This window comes from Staurois parvus, unplaced genomic scaffold (assembly GCF_062004578.1).
Source record: "Staurois parvus isolate SC_StPar_1 unplaced genomic scaffold, SC_StPar_1.0 ptg001436l, whole genome shotgun sequence".
Classification (NCBI taxonomy): domain Eukaryota; kingdom Metazoa; phylum Chordata; class Amphibia; order Anura; family Ranidae; genus Staurois; species Staurois parvus.
In genome coordinates this window covers 562,694-590,091 of record NW_028319232.1, presented here as the reverse complement: position 1 = coordinate 590,091, position 27,398 = coordinate 562,694, and the positions used below count along the sequence as shown (strand labels likewise).

Here is a 27,398-nt window from a genome sequence, read left to right as displayed (position 1 = left end):
CCGCTGGCCAGCCCTGGTACTGCAGCCCACAAGGCAGGTGACTCCCACCACCATTGGCGAGTCCATTCCTGACACCACCTGAAGCCTGACAATCACTGCCCATGTCAACTGCTCTGGGGAGGAGCTGGGAAACGCCAACCAATTCCTTTAATGTGAGGTTTATTGCATCTTTATGTTTCATTCGGGTGATTTTCTTCCAAGTGCTTCCAATGTTTGTCAGCTGCCTCCATAATGTGTCAAGGATATGACGTAAGTGTTCTCAAAGTGCTCACAGAGCTCCCAAAACCAGGAATCTTTTCAAGCCTGCCTACCAATACCTCCAAGTAGTAGTAGTTCTATATGGAAAGGAGGTGAAGGTTCTAGTGTCTTGACCAGGGTCAGACTGACAACTCATAGGGCCCCCGGGCAATAGGGGATCATGGGGCCCCTGTGTCCTTGCCCAAACTCAAAAAAGCCTATGAAAAAGGTACCAGGGGCACCTCATGGGGCCCCCTACTGACCCCGGGCCCTTGGGCAGTGCCCAAGTTTCCAAATGGTCAGTCCGCCCCTGGTCTTGACTTGATCTCAACAACTTCAAGCATGATAGTATCTTACCCATAAGGGCGACATCATATTCGATCTGGAAGACGGCCTCCTGGCTGCACTGCCGGAGGATGGTAAGGGCGTCCGAGAGGGGAACATTGTGAAGGGAGATTCCATCCACACACAGGATCCGGTCACCGACTTTTAGGGTCCCTTCCCTGTGGGAGAAATGTGATGGTTTTATTAGTACATATAGATATAAGGGAGTCAGCCATTCTCTACACAAGCAAACAGAATCACATTTATTATATCACTGTTCCTTCATGATTTCATAGGCTTCAACATACAAGCTGGCTTCTTTTATGATCAGAACATATATGTAATGTAAACATTTACCTGGGGCACCTTATTATTTATTTCAGGTACTTATATATCGCCATCAATGTACGCAGCGCTTTACATATATATTGTACATTCACATCAGTCCCTAACCCTCAAGGGGCGTACAATCTAAGGTCCCTAATCCTCAAGGGGCGTACAATCTAAGGTCCCTAACCCTCAAGGGGCGTACAATCTAAGGCCCCTAACCATCAAGGGGCGTACAATCTAAGGTCCCTAACCCTCAAGGGGCGTACAATCTAAGGTCCCTAACCCTCAAGGGGTGTACAATCTAAGGTCCCTAACCCTCAAGGGGCGTACAATCTAAGGTCCCTAACCCTCAAGGGGCGTACAATCTAAGGTCCCTAACCCTCAAGGGGCGTACAATCTAAGGTCCCTAACCCTCAAGGGGCTTACAATCTAAGGTCCCTAACCCTCAAGGGGCGTATAATCTAAGGTCCCTAACCCTCAAGGGGGGTACAATCTAAGGTCCCTAACTCACATTCATACATACACATACTAGGGCCAGTTTAGACAGGATCCAATTCACCTCCCAGCATGTCTTTGGAGTGTGGGAGGAAACCGGAGTACCCGGAGGAAACTCACACAGGCACAGGGAGAACATGCAAACTCCAGGAACACGGTGCCGTGGTTGGGATTTGAACCAATGACCCGAGTACTGCCAGGCAGACATGCTTACCATTTAGCCACTGTGCTGCCTTCAAGAACACATTCCTTTTTGGGATCTTAGGGCTCGTTTACGTAGGTTAGCCAGGGGCAGTAAAAACAGGCGGGAGCCCCCCCCCACACTACCTACCTAAATTCTACCATTGCAGCCATAACAAATCAACATAGGAAAATCCAGTGATATGGGCTTTTATGTGTTCGCAATGCTCCGCCTTTAGTTGCAGTGAGTACTTCCCATTGGTTAATCCATGATTAATTCCATGAGGAACTGGCACCTTTGGGGAGCGGGTACCCGCTCCCACTTCCGCTGCAATCGATTAGGCGATTGGAAGCGGAAGTCCCCCCCCACTTCCCTCCCCATAGTCTTCTGGGACACTTGACAGGTCCGAGAAGACTAGGGGACCATTCACAAGGCACAGTGCTGCTTGCACATGTGCAGTGGGCACCTGGCGGTGAAGCCGCAATTTTTCACAGCCGGGAGCCCACACTTAAGATGCCAGCACCGGGGAGCGAGGACGGGCGGTGAAACCGGCTGCGGTGAGGACACCTAAGGATCGTGGGACAGGCGAGTGGCTGTTTATTAAAAGTCAGTAGCTACAGTTTTTGTGGCTGCTGACTGATTTTATTGTTTGTGTGACTGGAGCTCTGCTTTAGGATTCCTTTTTGTAGGCTTTCTTCTGTTTTCATCTAGTGATCCAGCCAGCAAGTCTGCTGTTTTTTTTTAGCATACACTCTCCAGCAGAATGTTTAAATGGATTAGCCAAACCACTTAACACTGGCAGGGGTGCTGACAATGATCAGCTTTTAATTTATTCATGCAAAACCTTTATCCCAAAAGGAAAAAAAAATGTTTGCTGCAACAGATTATAAAGTGTAAACTGGATGTTTTGGCTTTATCTAAGACTCCTCTTCCCCCAGACTGACAATGCTGCTGTCTGCTGTGCTCCTTTATCCAGAGTGGGGGCGCTCAAGGACAGGAAGGGTGTTACTGGACAGATCACCAGGTGAAAACGGAGCGAGAAAAAGTCTAAACAAAAGAAAACTAAGGCAGCCACCACATCTGATTGCTAAGCTGCAATATATGACATTTTTGGTTTTGGGTTTAATATCTCTTTAACCGCCTCCCGCCCGCCGTATACGGTAATGACGGGCGCAAGGCGGTTCTCTCGTTCTGGGAGGACGTCATATGACGTCCTCCCACTCTAACCGCATGTGCCCGGCTCCGGGAGCGCGCAGCGTGGCGATCGGCGGTGCGCTGTGTCCGGATCAGCGATCAACGGAAAGAGCCGAAGATGTCGGCTCGGTCATGTGATGAGCTATGTCCAATCACAGCTGATCACATGTAAATAGGGAAATGTCGGTTATCGGCATTTCTCTCCCCACGGGTTGTCACGCTGACAGAGGAGAGCCGGTAATCGGCATTCCTCAGAGGGGACATCTACACTGATCATCAGGGCACTGATGATCAGTGTAGCCCCAGTGCCACCTGTTAGTGCCCATCAATGCCAGCTGTCAGTGCTCATCAATGCCACATATCAGTGCCCATCTGAGCTTCCTTTCACCTATCAGTGCCATTTATCAATGCCAGCCAGTGCCACCTATCAGTGCCACCTATCAGTGCCCATCAGTGCTGCCTATTAGTGCCAGTCAGTGCCGCCTATCAGTGCTGCCAATCAGTGCCACCTATCAGTGCCTGTCAGTGCTTCCCATTAGTGCCAGCTAACAGTGCCAGTCAGTGCCACCTATCAGTGCCATATATGAGTGCTGCCTTTCAGTGCCCTTTAGTGATGTTTGTCAATGCCAATCAGTACCACCTACCAGTGCCTCCTCATCAGTGCCGCCTATCAGTGCCGCCTATCAGTGCCCATCACTGCAGCCTCATTAGCGCACATCAGTGAAGGAGAAAAATCACTTATTTACAAAATTTTGTAACAAAAACTAAGAAAAAACCTTTTTTTTCAAAATTTTCAGTAGTTTTTGGTTTGTTTATCAAAAAATAAAAAACCCCAGAGGTGATTAAATACCACCAAAAGAAAGCTCTGTCTAAAAAAAGTGATAAAAATGTCATATGGGTACAGTGTTGCATGACCGAGCAATTGTCATTCAAAGTGTGATAGCGCTGAAAGCTGAAAATTGGCCTGGGCAGGAAGGAGGTAGAAGTGCCCGGTAGGCAGGAAGGGGGTAGGAGTGCCCGGTAGGCAGGAATGGGGTAGGAGTGCCCTGTAGGCAGGAAGGGGGTAGAAGTGCCCTGTAGGCAGGAAGGGGGTAGAAGTGCCCGGTAGGCAGGAAGGGGGTAGAAGTGCCCTGTAGGCAGGAAGGGGGTAGAAGTGCCCGGTAGGCAGGAATGGGGTAGGAGTGCCCTGTAGGCAGGAAGGGGGTAAAAGTGCCCTGTAGGCAGGAAGGGGGTAGAAGTGTCCGGTAGGCAGGAAGGGGTATAAGTGTCCGGTAGGCAGGAAGGGGTATAAGTGCCCTGTAGGCAGGAAAGGGGGTAGAAGTGCCCTGTAGGCAGGAAAGGGGGTAGAAGGGCCCTGTAGGCAGGAAGGGGGTAGAAGTGCCCGGTAGGCAGGAAGGGGGTAGAAGTGCCCGGTAGGCAGGAAGGGGGTAGAAGTGCCCTGTAGGCAGGAAGGGGGTAGAAGTGCCCTGTAGGCAGGAAGGGGGTAGAAGGGCCCTGTAGGCAGGAAGGGGGTAGAAGTGCCCGGTAGGCAGGAAGGGGGTAGAAGTGCCCGGTAGGCAGGAAGGGGGTAGAAGTGCCCGGTAGGCAGGAAGGGGGTAGAAGTGCCCGGTAGGCAGGAAGGGGGTAGAAGTGCCCTGTAGGCAGGAAGGGGGTAGAAGTGCCCTGTAGGCAGGAAGGGGGTAGAAGTGCCCGGTAGGCAGGAAGGGGGTAGAAGTGCCCGGTAGGCAGGAAGGGGGTAGAAGTTCCCTGTAGGCAGGGAGGGGGTGGAAGTGCCCGGTAGGCAGGAAGGGGGTAGAAGTGCCCGGTAGGCAGGAAGGGGGTAGAAGTGCCCTGTAGGCAGGAAGGGGGTAGAAGTGCCCGGTAGGCAGGAAGGGGGTAGAAGTGCCCTGTAGGCAGGAAGGGGGTAGAAGTGCCCGGTAGGCAGGAAGGGGGTAGAAGTGCCCGGTAGGCAGGAAGGGGGTAGAAGTTCCCTGTAGGCAGGGAGGGGGTGGAAGTGCCCGGTAGGCAGGAAGGGGGTAGAAGTGCCCGGTAGGCAGGAAGGGGGTAGAAGTGCCCTGTAGGCAGGAAGGGGGTAGAAGTGTCCGGTGGGCAGGAAGGGGGTAGAAGTGCCCGGTAGGCAGGAAGGTGGTAGAAGTGCCCGGTAGGCGAGGGGTTACATTGAACTTGATGGTCATTTGGATGGAGTCTTTCTTGTAACCCATGAAACTATTGCACTACAGGTCCACTATAAAAAGAAAAAAAAAAAACCTCCCTCTGAATCCTGTTACCCAACCACAACCTCTCCCCCCCGTCCCCGAGGTACTGACGCAGTCACCTTGTGGACAAGGATGCCTGAATCCCCGTGGAGGCCTCCGGTCTCTAAGCCTCTTGATTCCTAACTCTTCAATCAATGAGCAGCATTTCCATTAAGATATGCAGGTGCCCCGGCTGTGACAGGCAGACCTAAGCAGATTGCTCTGATCAAAGTGAGCCGCCCTCGGATACCGCGGATGATTTAAGACATTTGTCATTTTAATTTGTTCGGTTAAGCGCTCTGAAAATTTCAGCGAAAAAAAAAACAGAAAACTGGAGCAGCGCGCTCGCTGTCTGGCGGGTGCCCAGAGTGGCGGAGAGAGTTAAGGCGCCAATTCTGAGACCTTGAAACAGACTGCCTTGTCACGGCTCGCGGCTCAGGTTAGGTTTACTGCTGACAGGCATTCAACAGAACCGAATGATCATTATTTTATTTAAAAAGAACGGAAAAATCTTACTTCAACATACATGGCGATCACACGTGAAAACACACTTGCTGGAATCAAGCTCTCACCAAGCCTGGTGTGTTCCCAGCTCCGCCCCCTGTAGGAGTCCTCCATTGCCTCAATCACTTACGAAGATGTTAGGAATTATGTAGAATACATTACGGGACGAGGCTACAACTGGAAATGTAACGACCTCACAGATAAAAACACCTAATCTGGTCTAATAGTCAACTCCAAGACAGAGAACTTGGTTAAATGGCATAAAAGGACCTGCTTGGGCTTGTAGTTCCTCTGCATATCTCCTAAATTGTAAGCTCCCAGGAGCCGGGCCCTCTGTTTCCTCTTGTACCAAATTGTATTGTAACTGTACTGTCTGCCTTCATTTTGTAAAGCGCTGAGCACACTGTTGGCGCCATATAAATCCTGTATAATAATAAATTGTGTATAATAATAAATAATATTATCGCCTAGAAGGGGTAAGTGAAATTGGGGGTTTCCATGTGGCTCAAACTTCAGCATAATTGGCAACGCTGGGCTTTAAAAAGCCATGTCATGCTCCGTCACTGTATGACATGGTTTTGTTTATGCTGATAAGCAAGCTATGTTGTATAGGGATGTTGAATAGTGAGGCATCAGCCATCTGCTTGTACCCCCTTTGTGGTTTTGCTAGGCAAAATTCGTATAAAAGAAAAGTTCCCGATCCCAGTGCTGATAAGCAAGCTATGTTGTATAGGGATGATGTGAGACATGGCTTTGTTTATAAACAAAACCGTGTCATACAGTGACAGAGCATGACATGGTTCTTTAAGGCCCAGTGTTGTCAGCCGTGCTAAAATTTCAGCCACGTGTAAACTCTCAATTTCCTGAACCCCTACTGGACAATATGTAGAGGAACTACAAGATCCAGCAGGTTCTTTCAGCCATATACCTCAGTTTTGTCTGTATTGTAACAAAGCAGTCACGTGGCAATAGTGAGGCATCAGCCATCTGCTTGTACCCCCTTTGTGGCTTTGCTAGGCAAAATTCGTATAAAAGAAAAGTTCCCGATCCCAGTGCTGATAAGCAAGCTATGTTGTATAGGGATGATGTGAGACATGGCTTTGTTTATAAACAAAACCATTTCATACAGTGACAGAGCATGACATGGTTCTTTAAGGCCCAGTGTTGTCAGCCGTGCTAAAATTTCAGCCACGTGTAAACTCTCAATTTCCTGAACCCCTACTGGACAATATGTAGAGGAACTACAAGATCCAGCAGGTTCTTTCAGCCATATACCTCAGTACTGTCTGTATTGTAACAAAGCAGTCACGTGGCAATAGTGGGGCATCAGCCATCTGCTTGTACCCCCGTTGTGGCTTTGCTAGGCAAAATTCGTATAAAAGAAAAGTTCCCGATCCCAGTGCTGATAAGCAAGCTATGTTGTATAGGGATGATGTGAGACATGGCTTTGTTTATAAACAAAACCATTTCATACAGTGACAGAGCATGACATGGTTCTTTAAGGCCCAGTGTTGTCAGCCGTGCTAAAATTTCAGCCACGTGTAAACTCTCAATTTCCTGAACCCCTACTGGACAATATGTAGAGGAACTACAAGATCCAGCAGGTTCTTTCAGCCATATACCTCAGTTCTGTCTGTAGTGTAACAAAGCAGTCACGTGGCAATAGTGAGGCATCAGCCATCTGCTTGTACCCCCTTTGTGGTTTTGCTAGGCAAAATTCGTATAAAAGAAAAGTTCCCGATCCCAGTGCTGATAAGCAAGCTATGTTGTATAGGGATGATGTGAGACATGGCTTTGTTTATAAACAAAACCGTGTCATACAGTGACAGAGCATGACATGGCTCTTTAAGGCCCAGTGTTGTCAGCCGTGCTAAAATTTCAGCCACGTGTAAACTCTCAATTTCCTGAACCCCTACTGGACAATATGTAGAGGAACTACAAGATCCAGCAGGTTCTTTCAGCCATATACCTCTGTTCTGTCTGTAGTGTAACAAAGCAGTCACGTGGCAATAGTGAGGCATCAGCCATCTGCTTGTACCCCCTTTGTGGCTTTGCTAGGCAAAATTCGTATAAAAGAAAATTTCCCGATCCCAGTGCTGATAAGCAAGCTATGTTGTATAGAGATGGTGCGAGATATGGCTTTGTCATCGTATGACATGGTTTTGTTTATAAACAAAGCCATGTCTCACACCATCCCTATACAACATAGCTTGCTTGTCAGCACTGGGATTCTTTTCTTTTATACTAATGTTGCCTAGCAAAGCCACAAAAGGGGGTACAAGCAGAGGGCTGATGCCTCACTATTGCTACATGACTGCTTTGTTACACTATAAACAAAGCCATATCTCCCACCATCCCTATACAACATAGCTTGCTTATCAGCACTGGGATCGGGAACTTTTCTTTTGTAATAATTTTGCCTAGCAAAGCCACAAAGGGGGTAAAAGCAGATGGCTGATGCCTCACTATTGCTATGTGATTGCTTTGTTACACTACGGACAGAACTGAGGTATATGGCTGAAAGTACCTGCTGGATCTTGTAGTTCCTCTACATCAGTGGTTCTCAACCTTCCTAATGCCGTGACCCTTTAATACAGTTCCTCATGTTGTGGTGACCCCAGAAACATAAAATTATTTTCGTTGCTACTTCATAACTGTAATTTTGCTACTATTATGAATCGTAATGTAAATATCTAATACGCAGAATGTATTTTCATTGTTACAAATTGAACATAAGTAAAGCATAGTGATTAATCACAAAAACAATTATTATTATAATTCATGAAGTGCCGTTTTACCTCCAATACTGCTGCTTTCAACACAGTAGCTGCTTTCAACACAGTAGCTGCTTTCTACACAGTAGCTGCTTTCAACACAGTAGCTGCTTTCAACACAGTAGCTGCTTTCAACACAGTAGCTGCTTTCTACACAGTAGCTGCTTTCTACACAGCAGCTGCTTTCTACACAGCAGCTGCTTTCTACACAGCAGCTGCTCTTTACACATGTATGACTGGTCCACATACAGTTGTGACCAAAATTATTCAACCCCCACTGAAATTGAGTGTTTTGGCCAGTTTGACATTGCTTTTGATCATTCAGTCATCTTGCTTACATTTACATTAAAGAGGCACTTGTAGGTCAGACAAATATAACATAACAGTTATAATGAAATAACCACAAATGTCTTTTCTGTGCTCACAGCATTATCAGTTTTATTCAACCCCCAAGTGACATTCAATCTTAGTACTTAGTACAGCATCCTTTTACAGTTATAACAGCTTTTAAACGTGAAGCATAGCTTGACACAAGTGTCTTGCAGCGATCTACGGGTATCTTCGCCCATTCTTCATGGGCAAAGGCCTCCAGTTCAGTCACATTCTTAGGCTTGCGCACTGCAACTGCTTTCTTTAAGTCCCACCAGAGGTTCTCAATCGGATTTAAGTCTGGTGACTGCGATGGCCACTCCAAAATGTTCCAGCCTTTCCTCTGCAACCATGCTCTAGTGGACTTGGAGGTATGCTTGGGATCATTGTCCTGTTGAAAGGTCCAACGTCTCCCAAGCCTCAGGTGTGTGACGGACTGCATCACGTTTCCATCCAATATCTCCTGGTACTGAAGAGAATTCATGGTACCTTGCACACGCTGAAGCTTCCCTGTACCTGCAGAAGCAAAACAGCCCCAAAGCATGATTGACCCTCCACCATGCTTCACAGTAGGCAAGGTGTTCTTTTCATCATAGGCCTTGTTCTTCCTCCTCCAAACATAGCGTTGATCCATGGGCCCAAACAGTTCTAATTTTGTTTCATCAGTCCACAGAACACTATCCCACAACTTTTGTGGTTTGTCCACATGGCTTTTGGCATACTGCAGTCGACTCTTCTTATTCTTTGGAGACAGCAAGGGGGTACGCCTGGGAGTTCTGGCACGGAGGCCTTCATTACGCAGTGTGCGTCTTATTGTCTGGGCTGAAACTTCTGTACCCACATCTGACAAATCTTTTCTCAGTTCCTCAGCAGTCACACGGGGACTTCTCTCCACTCTACGCTTCAGGTAGCGCACAGCAGTCGAAGTCAGCATCTTCTTTCTGCCACGACCAGGTAGCGTTTCAACAGTGCCCTTTGCCTTGAATTTGCGAATGATGCTTCCTAAGGTGTCTCTTGGTATGTTTAACATCTTTGCAATCTTCTTATAGCCATTGCCCTTCCTGTGAAGAGAAATCACCTCTTCTCTTGTCTTCCTGGACCATTCTCTTGCCTTCACCATGTTTGTAACCACACCAGTAAATGTCTAGAAGGAGCTGAGTATCACAGTCATTTTAAAGCTGCCTAATTGGTGCTTATTATGCTTGATTGCTGCTCGGTGACATCCACAGGTGTTTTCAATACCTGATGGAAAGCACCTGTATGAACCTCTGTTCTTCAGAGTGGTAGTCTTTAAGGGGTTGAATAATTGTGGCAATGAAGAAACCACATAAGAACCATTTACTACTGTATTACATAAACAATTGATGTCATTTTAGTTGCATTTGGGTAGTTACAACGTCCTTGTAGGATTTGATTCTGAATACAATTCCAAATGTACACTATAGTCCCTAAACCCCTTTACAGCATTGGGGGTTGAATAATTTTGGTCACAACTGTAAGTACATTATGGCACCAACCCTGTCACATGCACCTGTATTTGTACGGGGTGTATGTGATGGGGTTGGCACGATGATGTCATCACGTCGGGTACTCGTATGTGGGCGTATCTGCATGTGGGTGGACCTGCCTGGAGAAGAATAGAGGAGCAGTGTGTCGGTTCCTAAGACCATCGGAAATATGTGTTTTCCAATGGTCTTAGGCGACCCCTGTGAAAGGGTCGTTCGACCCCCAAAGGGGTCGCGACCCACAGGTTGAGAACCGCTGCTCTATATATTGCCCAGTAGGGGTTCAGGAAATTGAGAGTTTACACGTGGCTGAAATTTTAGCATGACTGACAACACTAGGCTTTAAAGAGCCATGTCATACTCTGTCATTGTATACTCTGTCCATCACGGGGTGCAGGAGCAGGATGCCGGCACAGTGACTAGCTGGTAGGTTAATTGGCTCCTGTCTAAATTGTCCCTAGTATGTGTATGTATGAATGTGAGTTAGGGACCTTAGATTGTACGCCCCTTGAGGGTTAGGGACCTTAGATGGTACGCCCCTTGAGGGTTAGGGACCTTAGATTGTACACCCCTTGAGGGTTAGGGACCTTAGATTGTACGCCAGTTGAGGGTTAGGGACCTTAGATTGTACACCCCTTGAGGGTTAGGGACCTTAGATTGTACGCCCCTTGAGGGTTAGGGACCTTAGATTATACGCCCCTTGAGGGTTAGGGACCTTAGATTGTACGCCCCTTGAGGGTTAGGGACCTTAGATTGTACGCCCCTTGAGGGTTAGGGACCTTAGATTGTACACCCCTTGAGGGTTAGGGACCTTAGATTGTACGCCCCTTGAGGGTTAGGGACTGATGTGAATGTACAATAGGTATGTAAAGTGCTGCATAAATTGATGGTGATATATAAGTACCTGAAATAAATAAAGAAATAAAAACACCTCATCTGGTCTCATAGTAAATCCCTGGGGAACCAGCAGCTGCAGAGTTTGCTTTGAACATAATGCAGGAAATATGGTGTTACTGGTAAAAGCAGATTGTGGATTCCTCACCAATTGAGAGTTTACACTTGGATGAAATTTTACCATGATTGGCCACGGTGGGCTTTGAAAAGCCATGTCCCACTCTGTTGCTGTATGACATGGTTTTGTTTAAAAAACAAAACCATGTCAAATGCCATGCCACCAGGAATTTTTCTTTCAAGCAAATTTCACCTAACAATGCCATATAGGGAAATTAGAGGCTTATTTGATGAGATTTCAGGCAAAAACTATAAAAAAAAAAAAAGAGGAAATTGCTCACTCATCTATATTGTCCAGAACTCCTCTAGAACACAGTATAAAAACAGACACCCTCAGGGCCAGGACCGAGGTTTAGGGCCAGTTCACACTACAAAAAAAAAAAAAAAACATAACGCACTCCGTATACGCTTTTGCTTACAGTTCACACCACACTCTGTTCCGGTGCAGTTTTGATGCAGTTTGCCATGTTCCAGTATGGTTCTCTGCAGACAAAAATGCAGCGTATTCTACATTTTTTTCTGCATCAAAAACTGACTGCAGTGGTGTGAACTAGAGTCATTGGAATACATGGAAATCTCTGTGCATGCATTTTTGATGCCGAAAAAAAATGCACTGGACTAGGGGTGGACTGACCATTTGGAAACTCGGGCACTGCCCGAGGGCCCGGGGTCAGTAGGGGGCCCCATGAGATGCCCCTGGTACCTTTTTCATAGGCTTTTTTGCGTTTGGGCAAGGACACAGGGGCCCCATGATCCCCTATTGCACAGGGGCCCCATGAGTTGTCAGTCCGCCCCTGCCTGGTACCTTTTTCATAGGCTTTTTTGAGTTTGGGCAAGGACACAGGGGCCCCATGATCCCCTATTGCCCGGGGGCCCCATGAGTTGTCAGTCCGCCCCTGCACTGGACTGCACGTAGTGTGAACTAGCCCTAAGGATGCAGAACTGTACCCCCCTCCATTGTCATGCCCTGCCCCTTGCTCCGGCCGCCCATGGCTGGCATGAAGTGTGCACTACACACACGTGGCCAATTGTTTACTTTTTAGCAGCTAGAAGGTAGATGTGCATTCACTTTTGTGTCAGCTGTGGGTGGATGGAGTGGAGAGCGGGCACGTGGGAGCACAATATGACAGAAGTCAGAGCAGAAATTAAACCACAGCCTGCTGGTTGCCAGTCACTGACCTGGAGAGTGCTGTGAGGGGAACCCCCCCTCCCCTACCATTGCCCTAGGGCAGCCGCCCCTCCTGCCCACCCAGGGGCAGACTGACAACTCATGTGGCCCCGGGGCAATAGGGGATCAGGGGCCCCTGGGACCTTGCCCACATTCAAAGCACACCCAAAAAAAGCCCATAAAAAAGGTACCAGGGGCATTTCATGGGGCCCCCTACTGCCCGAGTGCTCGAATGGTCAGTCCGCCCCTCCTGCCCACCCCATATCCCAGCACTGGATACCCCTATGCGTACAGCAGATGGTGGCAGCAAGCAGCAGGACAGATTCCAGAACTGCCTGTGACAGGCAATTGTGACCAGCAAACTAGGAAGAGAGCGTAACTATTGCTTTGGCGATGCCAGGAGGACTCAGCATGCAGTGGGAAGGGCTGGGCTCTCCATAACACAGGTAAAGCTGTCACACGGCACATCCTTTACACAGCTGAGCGTGTAACGCAGATTATGCCGTTACAATATCATTTTTTCATGCAAGAGAAAGAACAGTTATTTAGTAGCAGAAACGACTTAGCGCCCTGATCTGTCATATGTATCCCATTTCCAAAATTGTCTGCTCTGGAATTAAAGTGACATTAAATGCCATTTGCAATATGTCTCTCGTTCGCGGATCGCATTAAGTAACATCGGGAGGGATTTATAAAAGTGCCAGTCTGCTGATCCCGCTGCTGTCGCTGAAATCGCATGGTTTAACCCACTCCACGCTGGCACACAGATGTTGTGGTACAGCAGACAGGCCGGGTGGAATGACAGGGACATGGCGGTTAGGGATTTCATTGCCGCTCCGATACCTGTCCGCTGGTCCTCCCGGACTGTACATAGTCTGTGCAGAGAGCAGAGCTGTGGGAGGGGCTTAGTAGGCCCCACCCACTAAAACCTACAGGAGAAGGCGGAAAGAGAGAAAGAAAGGGAGAGAGAAAGAAAGAAAGACAGGGAGGGAGAGAGAGGGGGAAGGGAGAGAGAGGGGGGAGGGAGAGAGAGGGGGAAGGGAGAGAGAGGGGGGAGGGAGAGAGAGGGGGAAGGGAGAGAGAGGGGGAAGGGAGAGAGAGAGAAAGGGGGGGGGAGAAAGGGAGAGAGAGAAAGGGAGGGAGAGAAAGGGAGGGGGAGAGAGAGAAAGGGAGGGAGAGAGAGAGAAAGGGAGGGAGAGAGAGAGAGAAAGGGAGGGAGAGAGAGAGAAAGGGAGGGAGAGAGAGAGAGGTAGAAAGAGAAGGGGGTGAGATGGGGGGGGCAGGGAGAGGGGGGAGAGAGAGAAAGGTAGTGAGAGCGAGAAAGGGAGGGAGAGAGAGACAGGGAGAGGGGAGAGAGGGGGGAGAGAGGGGGGGAGAGAAAGGGAAGGAAGAAAGGGGGGGGGGGCAGGGAGAGAGAGAAGAGGGAGGGAGAGAAGGAGAGAGAGAGAGAGAGAGAGGGGGGGGGGAGAAAGGGAGGGATGGAGAAAGAAAGGGAGGGAGGGAGAGAGAGAAAGGGAGGGAGGGAGAGAAAGGGAGGGAGGGAGGGAGAGAAAGGGAGGGAGGGAGAGAAAGGGTGGGAGAGATAGAGAGGGGAGGGAGGGAGAGAAAGGGAGGGAGGGGGGGAGAGAGAAAGGGAGGGAGGGAGAGAAAGGGGGGGAGAGAAAGGGAGGGAGGGAGAGAAAGGGAGGGAGAGAAAGGGAGGGAGGGAGGGAGAGAAAGGGGGGAGAGGGAGAAAGGGAGGGAGAGAGAGAAAGGGAGGGAGAGAGAGAAAGGGAGGGAGAGAGAGGGAAAGGGGGAGAAAGGGAGGGGGAGAAAGGGAGGGAGGGGGAGAAAGGGAGGGAGAGAGAGAAAGGGAGGGCGAGAGAGGAAAGGGCGAGAGAGAGAGGGGGGGAGAGAGAGAGAAATTTGCAATATGTCTCTCGTTCGCGGAATGCATTAAGTAATATCGGGAAGGATTTATAAAAGTGCCAGTTTGCTGATCCCGCTGCTGTCGCTGAAATCGCATGGTTTAACCCACTCCACGCTGGCACACAGATGTTGTGGTACAGCAGACAGGCATGCTAGGAATGACAGGGATATGACGGTTAGGGATTTCATTGCCGCTCTGATACCTGTCCGCTGGTCCTCCCGGCCTCACGTAGGTTATGACCAAAGGCCTGGACTTGTGCCAGTCTTCTTGTGCCCCCCCTGCAAACAAAAAAAGATGATAAAATATAAATGACTTAATTTTGGTGAAGGTCTTAAGCCCTGCGTTTGCTTCTACATGGATACCTTAATGCCGTCGGTCAGAATGTGTCTCACATGAACACATACAATGATGGGATTTATCAAGCAAATGAACACACAAGTATGCGATTCATGACACTTCTTATTAAGCAAATGGTTTGCTATAGTTAGGTTTGTGATTGTGGGATCCTAATCCCTGTGATTATGGTATGCAAAGAGAGCGGGAAGTGGTCGGGGGCGGTTTAAAGGAGTTGTTTTTAAAGTCCTCTGTATATTTAAAGCTGAACTCCAGATACAAAAACGTTTGCTATTTTCATAAAATGCATTTGCAAACCCAGATATTATCTTGGATAAGTAGCAGAGACATCACTGTACTGTACATAGTCTGTGCAGAGAGCAGAGCTGTGGGAGGGGCCCAGTAGGCCCCACCCACTGAAAACTACAGGAGGGGCGGAGACAAGACCAGTCACCCAGCACAAGGAGAGAGAGGGAGAGCGAAAGAAAAAGAGAGCGAAAGAGAGAGGGCGAGAGAATGAGAAAAAAAGAGAGAAAGAAAGAGAGGTAGAGAGAGAGAATGAAAGAGAGCGAGAGAAAGAACAAAAGAGAGAGAGAGAGAAAGAGAGAGAGAGAAAGAGAGAGAGAGAGAGAGAGAGAGGGACGGAGAGAGAGAGAGAGAGGGAGAGAGAGAGGGAGAGAGAGAGGGAGAGAGAGAGAACAAAGAAAGAAAGAAAGAAAGAAAGAAAGAAAGAAAGAAAGAAAGAAAGAAAGAAAGAAAGAAAGAAAGAAAGAAAGAAAGAAAGAAAGAGTAAGCGAGAACGAAAGAGAGAGAGAGAGAGAACAAAGGAGAAATAAATTAAGAGAAAGAAAAACAAAAGAGAGAAAAGAGGAGAGAGGGGGGGGGGGGGTAAAGAGAGAGGAGAGAGAGAGAAAAGGAGAGAGAGAGAAATAAGGATAGAAAGAAGGAGAGAAAGAAAGAAAGAGAGAGAGAGAGAGAGAGAGAGAGAGAAAGGAAGAGAAAGAAAGAAAGAAAGAAAGAGAGAGAGAAAGAGAGAGAGAGAGAGAGAGAGAGAGAGAGCGCGAAAGAGAGAGAGAGAGCAAAAGAGAAAGAAAGAAAGAAAGAGTAAGTGAGAACAAAAGAGAGAAAAGAGGAGATAGAGGGAGAGAGAGAGAGGGAGAGAGAGGGGAGAGGGGGGGAGAGAGGGGGGGTAAAGAGAGAGACAAGAGAGAGAAGGAGAGAGAGGGGGGGGGAGAAGGAGAGAAAGAGAAAGAGAGAAAGAAAGAAAGAAAGAAAGAAAGAGAGAGAACGAAAGAAAGAGAGAAAAAGAGAAAGAGAGAGAAATAAGGAAAAAGAACGAGAGAGCGAGCAGCTGTGGGAGGGGCCCAGCAGGGTCCACTACTACAGGATGCCTGCAGAAAACTACAGGAGGGGGCGTAGACAAGACCAGTCACCTTGCAGCAGTGAGCGGTCTTTATTACAGGAAATCTCCCCACTGGGGAGACAACTACTTTTTGTCACTGGGACCAGAAGCGAGGTCTCATCCACATGGAGCATACTACAACGTACCCCCATGCAGGGCCATGGTTACCCGCCTGGAGATGCACAGGTGTTCCATGCGTTCCCGTGCAGGCAGTCAAAATTCATGTCAATTGGGGGCGCAGTGCCTGCACGGACACAGCGACTGCTTCCAATTTGCTGTCTGTGCGGGTGCATGGCCCCCAAATGCAGACAGTGTGAGTTCAGGGACAAGAACCCGCACCTGCACTCACACGGATGCCAAATTGGAGGGAGCGGCTGTGTGCGTGCAACCACTGCGTTCCAATTGACATCAATGGAACTGCCTGCACAAGGATGCATGGAACACCTGCGCATCACCATGTGGATAAACAAAGCCTTATACAGATGTACGCTGCAGTAGGCCCCGTGTAAGTGACGCCTAAAAGTCAGTCTGCTCTATGAGGAAATAAGACAACAATTAAAACCTTGATGCAGATTCTAACCCTTTTCTACTGTATCCTTCCATGTTTTAAACATGTAGTCCCACTTCAGATAACTAAAGGAATCGCAGCTGGCAATGTACTGCTTTCTAATGACTTCAGAAACGACATGAGCAGAAACCCTGTGAGGTGCCCTCTGGATTCTGGCCAACATGGATTCCATAAAACTCAGTCAACTGGAATGAGACTGCTGGTTAGCATTAGGTGGCTCTATTCATTGCCTGGAATAGGTCAATAGGTCCTCTATGGTTACCTCTCATTACGAAGCCGAAGCTATTGCCCTCTTTGCAAAGAGTGATCTCCAGGGTCTTTGGGATGATTGCCGCAGTGTTATCCGGAGCTGAAACACAACACAGAAGGGTCACAAGTGGTGCTAGAAAACAGAAGACAGTGCTGGACAGAAATATAGTCATGACTTCTGCTAAAGGATGCTTTACTTACAATGCCACTGACAGAAAAACTGTTTAAGGGCTCTTTTATGCTGGCTTTGCCCTCTGAAAAGCAGTCTGCGGTGGGCCACTCTTCAGAGGGTGTTTGACAGTCAGAAAGGAGGCGTTATGGTGCCCTCTTTACCATCTGTTTTAGCTCCTATAAACTGTCACTAGTAGGCAGTTGCAGCAAGGCCCCATTCGGTGGGGGGGGGGGGGGGGGGTTGGTGATCATTTTTTAAATATAATGGTGCAGCGCTAACCTATACATAAAATCTTAGCCTATAAAAAATAAATGTGAAAATAAACGTGAACTTGATCCTAAACATGAAAAATAAGTGGTAAACATAGTAATTATCAGGGGCGGACTGACCATTTGGAAACTTGGGCACTGCCCGAGGGCCCGGGGTCAGTAGGGGGCCCCATGAGATGCCCCTGGTATCTTTTTCATAGGCTTTTTTGAGTTTGGGCAAGGACACAGGGGCCCCATGATCCCCTATTGCCCGGGGGCCCCATGAGTTGTCAGTCTGCCCCTGGTAATTATAAATCCAACTAAGTCCAAATCGGACTAAAATCAAGTGTACAAAGTGAACTGATCCACTAAGGCGGGTGTCGGCAACCCGCGGCTCCAGAGCCGCATGTGGCTCTTTTTCACCTTTCCTGCGGCTCCGGAGCACACTGCCCACCAGGTGACAGGCAATAGGGTCGGCAAGCCGCGGCTCTTTTAATGCAGATCTTCTGTGTGCCGGGCGCCCGCTGGCAAACATTGGCTGTCAGGATGTAGGCGGGGCAGCCCGGATGTAGGCGGGGCAGCGTGACGAACTCCTCTCCTCTCACAGTCCGCCCTGAAGACCAGAACGGCGCGGGAACCCAGCGAGAGGAACGCACGGAGCAAAGGTAAGTGAATTCACACAATATGGGGAATGAATTACTATGGGGGATGAATTACTATAGGGGGGATGAATTACTATATGGGGGATGAATTACTATAGGGGGGATGAATTACTATATGGGGGATGAATTACTATGGGGGATGAATTACTACGGGGGATGAATTACTATATGGGGGATGAATTACTATAGGGGGGATGAATTACTATATGGGGGATGAATTACTATATGGGGGATGAATTACTATAGGGGGGATGAATTACTATGGGGGATAAATTACTATGGGGGATGAATTACTATATGGGGGATGAATTACTATAGGGGGGATGAATTACTATATGGGGGATGAATTACTATAGGGGGGATGAATTACTATATGGGGGATGAATTACTATGGGGGATGAATTACTACGGGGGATGAATTACTATATGGGGGATGAATTACTATAGGGGGGATGAATTACTATATGGGGGATGAATTACTATAGGGGGGATGAATTACTATGGGGGATAAATTACTATGGGGGATGAATTACTATATGGGGGATGAATTACTATAGGGGGGATGAATTACTATATGGGGGATGAATTACTATATGGGGGATGAATTACTATAGGGGGGATGAATTACTATATGGGGGATGAATTACTATATGGGGGATGAATTACTATATGGGGGATGAATTACTATAGGGGGGATGAATTACTATGGGGAATGAATTACTATATGGGGGATGAATTACTATATGGGGGATGAATTACTATATGGGGGATGAATTACTATGGGGGATGAATTACTATATGGGGGATGAATTACTATATGGGGGATGAATTACTATATGGGGGATGAATTACTATATGGGGGATGAATTACTATATGGGGGATGAATTACTATATGGGGGATGAATTACTATGGGGGATGAATTACTATATGGGGGATGAATTACTATATGGGGGATGTATTTTCAGTTTTAAAAATGTTTCTCTCAAAATAAATTTCAATCGTGGTTTTGGCGAGATTTGGCTCAGTCGAAAAAAAAGGTTGCCCACCACTGACCTAAGGCTATGATTGTGATTATGACGATACACTGTGGCCCTGATTAACCCTTTGCATACTGGGCCCTTAAACCCCCTTCATGACCAGAGCGCTTTTTGCAATATATGCAGTGTCGGATTTGTTTTAAATGTTGCAATGGTTTTGCGGCTCCCAGTCTTTTTTTCCCTCTCGGAAACGGGTCCAAGTGGCTCTTTATGTCTTAAAGGTTGCAGACCCCTGCACTAAGGGATCCAATGTGATAGCAATACGTAATATAATCAAACAGGTTCAAAGAAGGACTGAAATAAGGCGTGTAACGTGAACTGATCCACTCAGGGATCCAATGTGATATCTAAAAGGTGGAAAACCATAATGGTAAGAGAATACTATGAATCTATAAAGTCCAAATGGGACTGAATAAAAGTGAAGACAATAAATAAAAGAGTATCACAGGGGCGGACTGACCATTTGGAAACTCGGGCACTGCCCGTGGGCCCGGGGTCAGTAGGGGCCCCCATGAGATGCCCCTGGTACCTTTTTCATAGGCTTTTTGAGTTTGGGCAAGGACACAGGGACCCCATGATCCCCTATTGCCCGGGGGCCCCATGAGTTGTCAGTCCGCCCCTGGTCACAAATTCCTTGTTATCACTCAAACACATAACAATAATCTATACTAGATAAGCATAAGAAACATCACTATCCCAGAATTTTGGATAATGATAGATATATATCCTCAAAAAATATTTACATAAAATATAAATAAAAAAATAAGAAGAAATTCAAAAATGTGCAAAAAAAATAGCAAAAATGGAAAAACATGTCAGAAAAAAAAAAAATATCATAAGACACTTATATATAAGAAGCACATGTATAAAACACTCAAACGTGCACAAACACCAAGTGATCCAATGACTTTTCCAGTCGTGTGTGTGATCATTTTTGCCACACCATGGCATGTGTATACCTGCATCTGCTACCTTTGAAGTTGAAAGGAGGACACTTGGGAGGTGGTAAAAATGCAGTTCAATGGTTTTACAGACCCTCTCCCCAAGTGCAAATGTTTACATTTTTGATCACTGTGATTGGCTACCTCAGTGATCACAAAAGGCACCTGAGGGTATTTTCTGCAATTCTGTTTTTATAAACATGATTCCGCTCAAGATGTTATGGGCAAGAGGAAAAGGACCTATGATGTCATGTGACTGAACCAGGGGTGGACTGACAACTCATGGGGCCCCCGGGCAATAGGGGATCCTGGGGCCCGTGTCCTTGAACTTGTTTGATTATATCACGTATTGATATCACATTGGATCCCTTAGTGGATCAGTTCACTTTGTACACTTGATTTTAGTCCCATTTGGACTTAGTTGGATTTATAATTACCAGGGGCGGACTGACAACTCATGGGGCCCCCGGGCAATAGGGGATCATGGGGCCCCTGTGTCCTTGCCCAAACTCAAAAAAGCCTATGAAAAAGGTACCAGGGGCATCTCATGGGGCCCCCTACTGACCCCGGGCCCTCGGGCAGTGCCCGAGTTTCCAAATGGTCAGTCCGCCCCTGGACTGAACTGGACACGGCTAAGATAACAGCATTTATAGTGGGAATTTAAAAACAGAAGAAAAAAAAAACGCTCTTCCAAACATGGAGTAACATGAGACTCATTCACTTTCAAGGAGTACAAGTGACAGCGCTGGTGCCCCAAAGAGCCCCTACCCAGGAAACACCCAAACTCTTTCATTTGGAGGGGTTTCCACATACTTTCGGCCATATAGTGACTAAAGCGCCATTTTTATCCTGCTCTTTACATGCATGGAATCGTGCCACTCTACCTTCACCATCATTTATTGATCTGTAATACGTCATTGGGCCATCACTTACTGGTTGGCGGTAGCTCGTACTCCACCTCCAGTACGACTCTCTCCCCCACGTTCTTCAGCAAGCTGATGATCTCTTCATGGCGGAGTTTTGTCAAGTTGATGCCATTCACTGACTTTATATAATCTCCGATATTCAGCTGGTCACTCCTGGAAGGAAGACATTCACAAGATTGGCTAGTGAGAATTTGGAGGCCCCCTTATGAGAAGGCCAGATGACATTTTACGACAGTTGTACTAAGATTTCAATAGTTCACCTTGCTGCCAGGCCTCCCGGCCTCAGATTGGACACTCGAGGCTTGCCATCTTTGTCTGTGCCCCCTGAGATGGTCAGGCCCAGTGTGCTTCCTTCTTTCTTGATGAGCTCCACGATGGTGACTCCCCGAAACTCATCTGGGAAAAAAGAAAAACACGGAGCAAAGATAGGAGGAAGCGTGAGTACAAGTTAGGAAATTGTGATGGTGTAAGAAGATTTGAAGAAAGACAAAGTGTTTCTTGTTCCAGTTTTGGACGGAGTGTGAAAGGCTTAGTATCCATTCCATGTTTTTTGCTGTGTTTTTGGTAACTGGGGAAGGTGCAAAAAAAGCACCGGAACCATACAGCTATCATATTGCCATCTTACAGGGGAGTTCCACTCACGCTGTCAAAAAATAAAAGTCAGCAGCTACAAAAACTGTAGCTGCTGACTTTTAAAAAACGATCACTTACCTGTCCCTCGGTCCCGTGGTGTGTCCCCTGCAGCCCGTTTCACTGGCCATCCTGTATTCCAGGAGGCCGACATCTTCAGTGTGGGCACCCGGCTGTGACAGCTTGCGGCTTCACAGCCGGGTACCAACTGCACATGTGCGAGTAGCGCTGCGCTTCATGAATGGTCCTGTAGTCTTCTGGGACCTGTCACGTGTCCCACAAGACTACAGGGAGGGAGGGAGGACACCTTCCGTTTCGGATCGCCTAGGCGATCGGACCGGAAGTGGGAGCGGGTACCTGTCAAATTTGTGTACCCGTTTCCCCCCCCGCCCCCCAAAGGTGCCAATCCTTAATGGGGAGCGAGGAAGTAGTCCTTAAAGCGGAACTTCCCCTTTTGGGTGGAGCTCCGCTTTAACCCCTTCATGCCTAAAAGGTAAAACAAACGCCTACGCACAATCTTGCAACTTTGACATGTGTTATCCAAAAACAAAACCAGCGCTCAAATCCTCATGCAGACTAGAAGGAATTCAGAATGCCAAACGAAGAGGTGCAGCCCTTCAAAGATCGGGAAATCTGGATACTAATGTGTTAATTTGACATGTGTTAGTAACACCGTACATATCATCACAACCAGTTGTGTATTTAGGTTTCGTGTTGCCCTGGAAAACACAAAAATGTGCTCCCCCCCACGGAGAGACCCTGACACCGGCCAACACCCTGCTCTCCTGACCAGCAACACCCCGGCCCCCCCAACCGCCACCCGAGAGAGCCTTCCACTACCACCCCCACTCATACCCTGACAACCCCCTCCACCCTGGCAAGAGAGAAGACACTCAGCTTCACAGCTCCAGATATCCCCGGGAACAAGAGTCAAGCTCTGCATACACCATCAAGCAGCCCCTCTCAGATCCCACCTGGTTCCCATGCTATGTGTGTCCCTTCTTCATTCCTTCTTTTGGGGGGTGGCGTTGCCCCCCTGACAAATGCCGCCCTAGGCAAATGCCGTGTGGTAAATACACCCCTGATCACAACTACTTTGTACATCCAGGTAAATTATACCGCCTTTTTTTCAGGATATATTGGGCTTTCATTTGGTGGTAAAAGGTAATGGACATCTCCAGATTTTTTTTTTTTATTATGAAAGGAAAACTGGCCCAAGATAGTAAAAAAAAAAATCTTTTTTTTTTAACCACCTCCCGTCCGGCCGTTGTATATAAACGGCCGGACGGTGGCACTGCAGGGTCGGGTGGCCAACTATAAACGGCCTCCCCGCACCCTGCTTGTGCGCGCTCCCTGGGAGTGCGCAGCACCGCGATCTGGTGCCCGCTGTGTCCTCCGGACACAGTGAAACACCGATCGTCGGACGGGACCTCTGTACGAGGTCCCGATCATGTGATCACTGATCAGTGATCACATGCAAAGTAGTAAGCAAGATGTCACTTCTGACATCATTGCTTACTACGTGTGAAATCTGTGAATGATCACAGAGATCACATGGTACAGGGCTATTCACAAAAGCCATGTACCATGTGACAAGCTGTGACCAATCACAGCTCACTCAGTACTTCTCAATGAGTGCAAGAATGCAGACAGAGAGAAAGAGAAATGATTGCTTTTACATCCTATATGGGTGTAAAAGCAATCAGTGTAAAAAAAAAAAAAAAAAATCTTCATCACCCCCCACAAGTAGTACAGTGTCACCATGGTGACACTGTACTGCTAGGGTGACAGTATGTAAAAAAATAAATAAATAAAAAATAATAATATAAAAAAATAAAATAAAAATGTAAAAAAAAATGTTTAAAAATGATAATTTTTGCTTATAAACTAATTTGGATTTTTTTTTTTTACTAAAAAGATAACGGAATAAATTGTGACTAAGATTTATGATGAATATTATTTATTTGCAAAATTTTATTAAAAAAACACTTTTTTTCAAAATGTTTGGACATTTCATTTACATAGCAAAATAAAAATCCCAGTGGTGAATAAATACCACCAAAATAAAGCTTTATCTGTCTCAAAAAAAGGGTAAAAAATTCATTTGGGTACAGTGTTGCATGACCGCGCAATTGTCATTCAAAGTGTGATAGCGCTAAAAGCTGAAAATTGCCCTGGTCAGGAAGGGGGTGAAAGTGTCCGGACTGGAAGTGGTTAATTTAGCTGTGTGTTTCTGGTTACTACCATAACCTACCACCAAAGAACAACCCAAAATAAAGTTTCCAGCTCTTGAGGATCGCAGTGATACCATAGATGTGTATGTTATTTGTTCTAGCCACAGTACAGCCCAGAAACAACAGTGCACATTTTGTTTTACCTAAAACACACTGACACTGATACCAATTAAAAAAAAAAAAATTCCTGACCTTTGACCCTGACCTAGACTCAAACACTAACCCTGGCACTGAACTTGATCAAACCTTGATCTAGGTTTTTTTTCTTTATTGTTTATTTTATTTTTTAATATTTATCTTTTTTTCCCTTCTATGCAAGGAGAGAGAGAGATGCAATGTATCTCTCTCCTCCATTCATAGAGAAAAAAAAAAAAAAAACAAGGGGGCGGGCTGTACAGTGACTGATCACTGTGATAGCCAATCAGAGGCTATCACAGCAATCACGTGACTCAGCATTACTGAAACCGATGCCCTGTATGGCTCTCTCTGCAAGCAGCTGAAAGCTAGTGGGAAGCAGCCAACTTTCAGTTGCTGCAGAGAGAGCCATGCAGGGGATCGGTTCCAGTAATTGCCCCCTTGTCACATCGTTCACTCTCTCTGCCCACATCGGATTCACCCAGCTGCCTGGGCTCCTGTGCTGGCCTGGGCCCCGTACAGGAGGATTGGTGGTACCCCCTTATCCACGGCCCTGCTTAACAGAGAGGCAGAAATTACTCACTGCTCAAGCACCTCTGGAGGAACCTTAGGGTCCCACGGATTTCTAGCAGAAAAAAAAGCTACTTCAAAGTTTACTCAAAGGTCCGAAAAGCAAAAAAAAAAAGTGATTAGGTTTGGAAATGGAAACACCTTGTTGATAAGAGAAGTCAACAGAGAATGGCCAGACTGGTTCAAGCAAACACAAAAGCTATAGTAACTTAATGAATCACTCTTTACAACTGTGGTTAGCAGAAAAGCATCTCAGAATGCACATGTAGAGCCTTGAGGTAGATGAGCTAAGACAGCAGAAGACCACATTGGGGGTTATTTACTAAAACAGGAGAGGGACAAAATCTGGTGCAACTCTGCAAATAGACCAATCAGCTTCCAGGTTAAATTTAAAGTTAAAGGTCAAAGCTTAATTGAACTAATTTAGAAGCTGATTGGCTGCAATGCACAACTGCACCAGGATTCTCAATGCACCAGTTTTAGTAAATCTACCCCATTGGCTTCCACTCCTATCAGTCAACAACCAAAATCTGGGGCTACAGTGGGCACAGATCACTAAACTGGACAGCTGAGGACTGAAAACTGTAACCTGGTCTTGTGAACCATGCACCGCATCCGAATCTAATGGAAAACCATTGGGATGTGGTAGAACAGGAGATTCGCAGCATGAATGTGCTGTAATCATGTCAACATGGACCAGAATCTGGAAACCATGGTATGAAGAACTGAGGACATCTATAGAGCAGGGATCTCCAAACTTTCAAAGCAAAGGGTCAGTTTACTGTCCTTCAGATTTTAGGGAAACTGGACTGTGCCGAGTGGGATTAAGCAATGCCCCATCTTTGGTACTGGGGGAGCAATAGTTCCCCATCATTGGTGTTAGTGCCAGGAATTATGCCCCATCGTTGGTGTTCGTGCCAGGAATTACGCCCCATTGTTGGTCTTAGTGCCAGGAATTATGCCCCATTATTATTGTTAGTGCCAGGAATTACTCCCTATCGTTGGTGTTAGTGCCAGGAATTACTCCCCATTGTTGGTGTTTGTGCCAGGAATTACGCCACATCGTTGGTGTTTGTGCCAGGAATTACTCCCTATCGTTGGTGTTAGTGCCAGGAATTATGCCCCATTGTTGGTGTTAGTGCCAGGAATTACTCCCCATCGTTGGTGATAATGCCAGAAATTACTCACCATCGTTGGTGATAGTGCCAGAAATTACTCACCATCGTTGGTGATAGTGCCAGAAATTACTCACCATCGTTGGTGTTAGTGCCAGGAATTACTCACCATCGTTGGTGTTAGTGCCAGGAATTACTCCCCATCGTTGGTGTCAGTGCCAGGAATTACTCCCCATTGTTGGTGTTAGTGCCAGGAATTACGCCCCATCGTTGGTGTTCGTAGCAGGAATTACACCCCATCGTTGGTGGTAGTGCCAGGAATTATGCCCCATTGTTGGTGTTAGTGCCAGGAATTACACCCCATCGCTGGTGTTCATGCCAGGAATTATACCCCATCATTGGTGTTAGTGCCAGGAATTATACCCCATCATTGGTGTTAGTGCCAGGAATTACTCCCCATTGTTGGTGTTAGTGCCAGGAATTACACCCCATCGTTGGTGTTAGTGGCAGGAATTACGCCCCATCATTGGTGTTAGTGGCAGGAATTTTGCCCCATTGTTGGTGTTAGTGGCAGGAATTATGCTCCATTGTTGGTGTCAGTGCAAAGAATGATGCCCTAGTGTTGGTGTCAGTGGCAAGCATGATGCCTCAGGGGCCAGATAAAGGCACACAAAGGGCTCCATCCGGGCCCTGGGCCACACTTTGAAGGGACGGATAAAGGCAAGCAAAGGGACGCAGTTTAGAGAGCACTGCTATAGAGTATAGGTAGGCCAACCCAGTATTAGTATAGTGTTCCTGATACATTTTTCTGTGTGAGCGTATAATCATAAATACGAGTTGAGACCATGGAGATCGAAGGGCACCGTGCAACTAACTAAAGCAATCTTTGCCTGTAGCTCAGAACCATTTCCACAGCACACCTCCTATGTGTGGTAGTCGAGCGTCTGCCAGGCTTTGAAAGGGTTACGTACATTCACAGTTCTGATCCGATTCCTCATGGATGACTGACTGCTCTGCGGGGATTCGTGTCCTATCAATCTACCCCACCGCTGTGCGAATTACCAGCTGCCCGGGCCCGGCTCCTCACACACATCTTGATACGACTGCAGATGGCACCTTGCAGTGATATTAATGCTCTCTTGCTGGGGTTTAATTTCTGGTCTGACGAAAATTTAAATTGTAGTTATGGCGACCTGCAGCTCTGAGCCGACCTCCATGGATTTCAGATTACTCAGAGGAGCCAAGAGAACGTATGCTGCAGTGCAACAAAAGGGACCGTGTATGGACAGCTGGACCAGAAATGTATTTCCCATTATTAAGGCACGTATCTGACATCCACTAATGGGGCTGAACTTTCCTCCTGATCATGTCTGGATAAAAGGAGAGATTGGCCATGTCTAAAGACGTTAACGGCCTAAAAACCAGTGGAGGTTTTCCATTTCATATTTTTAATGGTGGACCTACTCATCTTCGAGTAGCAGAATTCGGGAACAATCACAGTATAAACAAATGCTGGTCCACGGTTTCATGGAAGGGTTGTTTTGTATAAAATGATCACTTTTCTCATTCAGGTTCCCTCAATAGGCCCCATCCCCACCACCAATACTCCCCTACTGCTCATCTTCTGCCGAACTGAGAAATAACTGGTATTTCCTAGTATTATTATTATACAGTATTTATATAGCGCCAGAAGGTTTGCTCAGCGCTGTACATTATAGTGGGGGACAGTACATGAGACAATACAGTAACAATCAGGGGCAGACTGACCATTTGGAAACTCGGACACTGCCCGAGGGCCTGGGGTCAGTAGGGGGCCCCATGAGATGCCCCTGGTACCTTTTTCATAGGCTTTTTTGAGTTTGGGCAAGGACACAGGGGCCCCATGATCCCCTATTGCCCGGAGGCCCCATGAGTAGTCAGTCTGCTCCTGGTAACAATA

At 47.1% G+C, this 27,398-nt stretch overlaps 1 protein-coding gene across 1 annotated transcript in view; it reads right to left on the bottom strand.

Annotated features, from left to right (window-relative positions):
- LOC149435973 (glutamate receptor-interacting protein 2-like) overlaps positions 1-27,398 on the bottom strand; it is a gene marked incomplete at its 3' end in the record, with an annotated part of 253,129 nt that overhangs the window by 15,224 nt on the left and 210,507 nt on the right. Inside the window, exons 3-7 of the mRNA XM_089662198.1 lie at positions 21,036-21,171; positions 20,783-20,928; positions 16,801-16,887; positions 14,438-14,513; positions 595-740 (exon numbers count right to left, since the gene is read on the bottom strand). Coding sequence (XP_089518324.1) covers positions 595-740; positions 14,438-14,513; positions 16,801-16,887; positions 20,783-20,928; positions 21,036-21,171 — 591 coding nt within the window. The remainder of the gene's footprint in view (positions 1-594; positions 741-14,437; positions 14,514-16,800; positions 16,888-20,782; positions 20,929-21,035; positions 21,172-27,398) is intronic.